The 4,330-nt window shown below is 45.9% G+C and overlaps 2 protein-coding genes across 2 annotated transcripts; both read right to left on the bottom strand.

Moving 5' to 3' along the window:
- Positions 1 to 375: 375 nt before the first annotated feature.
- Positions 376 to 1,350, bottom strand: LOC103407047 (thaumatin-like protein 1). Its single transcript, XM_008346004.4, has one exon. The coding sequence runs from the start codon at positions 1,264 to 1,266 to the stop codon at positions 505 to 507; it is 762 nt and encodes a 253-aa protein (XP_008344226.1). The 5' UTR covers positions 1,267 to 1,350; the 3' UTR covers positions 376 to 504.
- A 1,618-nt stretch (positions 1,351 to 2,968) lies between these two features.
- LOC103407049 (thaumatin-like protein 1) lies at positions 2,969 to 4,042 on the bottom strand. The gene has a single exon (XM_008346005.4). The coding sequence runs from the start codon at positions 3,926 to 3,928 to the stop codon at positions 3,167 to 3,169; it is 762 nt and encodes a 253-aa protein (XP_008344227.1). The 5' UTR covers positions 3,929 to 4,042; the 3' UTR covers positions 2,969 to 3,166.
- Between the last annotated feature and the right edge of the window lie 288 nt (positions 4,043 to 4,330).

The raw sequence follows: 4,330 nt of genomic DNA on the forward strand, positions 1-4,330 counted from the left end.
CCAAGTGTCACTCATATTAGTGTCGATTTAATTTTTATATTATTAAAAATAGAGAATAGGAATCACATGCAATATTGCAAAATTCAAAGAGACAATGACCTTTGTCTGAAGGACACTAGATAGAACACCGTTGAGTTGGTTAATTAATTGGTTACATGGCGAGTTTTGGTTTAGAATTAGGAGGCAAGCCACAAGGTATAATTGGTATTAGTGTGGGAGAGCTTTATTCTGCCGCCCAATTGAGCCAATTGAGGTACTTGGTTTCATGGGATTGCTGCTCTAAATCAACTTCAATTGAAAAATCTTGCACTGAATGACACCGATGTAGTATCGGCCAATACTTATAAAATGAGGCGTAAAAGTAAAAGAAATATGTACAAAAATGGTTCTTATTTTATTAACTTGATCATCGGAGTACTTTGTACCAAAACAACAACGGCATCGCAATCTTCGATTTATTTCTTACAGTTGAGATCATAACTTACTCATCAATAGTGAAAATGGTTACCTAATCCAAGGAGCAGGGCAAAAAGTGATGATGTAATTGGCGGAAGCACAGGTGAAGGTGCTTGTGCCGTCGTCATACGCATAGATGTAAGCTTTCGGGCACCCAGTTTTAAAAAATTGGGAGTAAGAACTCGGCATGCATGTGTCCGGCATAGCGTAGGGGCCGCTACAGCAGTACTGCGGCTCCCCAAACGCCTCGCACGCGCTTTTACACGCCACTCCCTCCTCACTCGCCGTCACCTTCAGCTCCGAGGGGCACCCCTTGTTCAAGTCCACAACGCACCCGGTGGTCCTGCAGTTCCCTCCGGTCCCGCCGTCGGCCACCACCAAAATGGGAAGGTTATACCCATCGATCAAGCTCACGGCGTAGAAATCAAGCCCGCCCGTACCGTTCAGCGTGAACTCTGCGAGAGTAGCCGGCGGCGCGGCCCCACCGCCAGCACATTCGACTGCAGAAGATCCGCAGTCGCCTGTCAAGCAAGAGAAGTTGCCCGTGGTTGAGTCCTGGGAGCAGAGCGTTCGCCCCCACAACCTACCGGACCACGAGGTGGGGACCGAAAACGTGTTGGACTCTCCAGGAGCCAAAGCGAATCCGGTGGTGACCGGTCGCTGGTCAGTCCCGCCATTAGACAGAATGGCCGGCCATATGGTGGTGGTGCAATTGTTTGCGATGGTGAACGTCGCCGGGTAGCCGACTCGAATGGATTGAAGGAGACAGAGAAGGAAAAGGAACGATGAAAAAGCTTGATGGGAAGCCATTGGAAGTGAAATGTGCTCTTTTTGTTTCAGTAGGTGGTGTGGGAGAATGTTGCTTTTTTATAGGGAAAGAGGAGAGAGTTAGCAGTCGTGTCGTGTGGGAAGAATATGTGACGTGTGTTTTGCGTCTCTAGTTTTATAGGCGGCAACTTGTGCAGAGAAGGCATTGTAATAATATGCTAATCTATTTTATTTATATGTTTGTGAACTTTATTACCTGTAAAGCAAATATGTGACAAGTGGACATGTGTCGAAATTCCACGTTTAAGGTGGATATTTGATTTGACCAAACATAAAAAAAAAATTTTAAAAAAAGGTAAATAGTTGGTACGTTCATCGACTGCTCTGATATTTTCAGCGGACATGCAGAAGAGTTGTGGTGGGACCACTGCTTAATAAATTGGATAAAGCAGAGCTTCCCCTGAAATTCCAGAAGAGTTGTGGTGGGAACCACAAAAGAAATGTGAGATTTTGATTTGTGGTTGGAAGTTGGAACCATTTGATTTGTGGTTGGAAGTTGGAACCATGGAAGAGTTGGGAGCACCTTCTTTTCTTTTTCTTTTTCTTTTTTTTTTTTTTTGGAATAACCTTTCCGAAGAAAGGAGACAATTTTATTTCAAACTTTAGATTACACATACAAGGTAGACACTGCCAACGAAGGTAGACAGAGAGAAGGAGAAGGAGGTGGTGTGTTAAACACCCGAGCCAATGAGTCCACCGGAGCTCTACGTACCCCTAAAACGATCGCAACCATGTGCTTTGAAATCTGACAGCAGATCGAGTTGAAAGTATGTGGGGGAAAACAGGCGTTGGGTAGAGACATTTTGGGTAAATCAGGAAGAACTGGGAGGAACAGTAACAAAAAAACTGAGAAACAAAAAGCAAAACAAAAACCTTTCCTCCAACCCCCGCCACAGCGAGGGCCTTCGACAACAATTTTAATCGATGAGGGAATCACTCACACACAGATGGTGGAAAAGACTCTCAAGAAGAGAGAAGGAACTCTCACACGGAGAGAAAAGTTTCAATTCTGTACATGGATGATATTTGTTCAATCATATGTGGTATCATCGTCAACTATTTGGGACACTTAGACCATCTTCAATCCAAATCTTCAATCCAAGGTTGGTCAGATGGTTCATTTTAGCCCCTCTAGCTTTTCAAGATATTAATATTTTAATCAACAGTACATGATCATATTAGTCTCAGAGACCCAGATGGGAGTGAAAAGGATTTGCACATTTAATTACTATTTCCTCTACAGTGCAGCTTCAATAGGTGACAGTAAAAACTCTTGTATCTACATTTGTGACAGGATTACCAAAAATAAGAACCAAGCAATGCATACAATAGGTTTTGGCCGCTGTTATCACGAGCCGAATTAGAGCACCTTCAATGTTGAAATATACAAGAACATGACATCCGCCTGAAGGTTCTCTTCATTTAAAGACCATCACAGATTTCCAAATGTTCAGTTAGTAACTATCCCTATTGCCTGACCTATCAAGTATCCATACAGCACAATGAGCAGGGACCGACAGATAAGTAGGAAAACGATTCACTCCAAGCGTGTAATGTCCAGAAGCGACCGGACCAGCCGGCCGGGGCTTGTTCTATAGCCGAACGGCCACATATATGTATGTAAAAGGGGAAAACTTGTTCGCCAAACGACAACACTTATCATCCATCAGAGAAATTAAAACCCTTTTGCAAAAACCATCATATGTATATCCCACCAAAACGCAAAATTACGGGACCCAATTACAAAAGACTAATGCTTTAGCAAAAAAATATAAAAGGTTCTTGAAGACAATATTTACTATTACTCTGTCTCTTCTCTTTTATTTTTCAAGCCTTGGCATTAGGACGATTTTAGTCTTAAAATCATCAATAGTGCAAATGGTTACCCGATCGAAGGAGCAGGGCAGAAAGTGATGATGTAATTGGCGGAAGCACAGGTGAAGGTGCTGGTGCTGTCGTCATACGCATAGCTGTAAGCTTTCGGGCACGCATTTTTAAAAAACTGCGAGTAAGAACTCGGCACGCATGTGTCCGGCGTAGCGTACGGCCCGCTACAGCAGTACTGCGGCTCCCCAAGCGCCTCGCACGCGCTTTTACACGCCACTCCCTCCTCACTCGCCGTCACCTTCAGCTCCGAGGGGCACCCCTTGTTCAAGTCCACAACGCACCCGGTGGACGTGCAGTTCCCTCCGGTCCCGCCCTCGGCCACCACCAACATGGGAAGATTATACCCATCGACCAAGCTCACGTCGTAGAAATCAAGCCCACCCGTACCGTTCAGCGTGAACTCTGCGAGAGTAGCCGGCGGCGCGGCTCCACCGCCAGCACATTCGACTGCCGAAGATCCGCAGTCGCCTGTCAAGCAAGTGAAGTTGCCTGTGGTTGAGTCTTGGGAGCAGAGCGTTCGCCCCCATAACCTACCGGACCACGAGGTGGGGACGGAAAACGTGTTGGACTCTCCAGGAGGCAAAGCGAATCCAGTGGTGGCCGGTCGCTGGTAAGTCCCGGCATTAGACAGAATGGCCGGCCATATGGTGGTGGTGCACTTGTTTGCGATGGTGAACGTCGCCGGGTAGCCGACTCTCATGGATTGAAGGAGACAGAGAAGGAAAAGGAAGGATGAAAAAACTTGATGGGAAGCCATCGGAAGTGAAATCTGAAACGTCTCCTTTTTTCTGTGCTTTTTTTGTTTCAGCAGGGCGTGCAGGGAGATTGGTTTTTCTGTCTTTTGTGTCTATTTGTAGTGGCGGCAACTTGTGCAGACAACGCAACGTAATAAGGACCATATTATCCAATTTACTCACCTTATTAAGTGGTCCAATAGAAATACAACACCTATCTTCTTCCTACATGCAGAGCTTCCACGTTCCATAGACGCAGACCTTCCACGTTCCATACAGTTTCAAGTAGCCTCACCAATCACCACCCACTATCCACTCCCATCTCTCCTCCAACCGCTGTCCTCCGTCGATCACACCCCACACTCCACTCCATCCTCCAATGGTCGAGCCACCCCAGACCTCAGATATCTCTACTCCATCGTTAC

This window comes from Malus domestica, chromosome 02, assembly GCF_042453785.1.
Source record: "Malus domestica chromosome 02, GDT2T_hap1".
NCBI classification, from domain to species: Eukaryota; Viridiplantae; Streptophyta; class Magnoliopsida; order Rosales; family Rosaceae; genus Malus; species Malus domestica.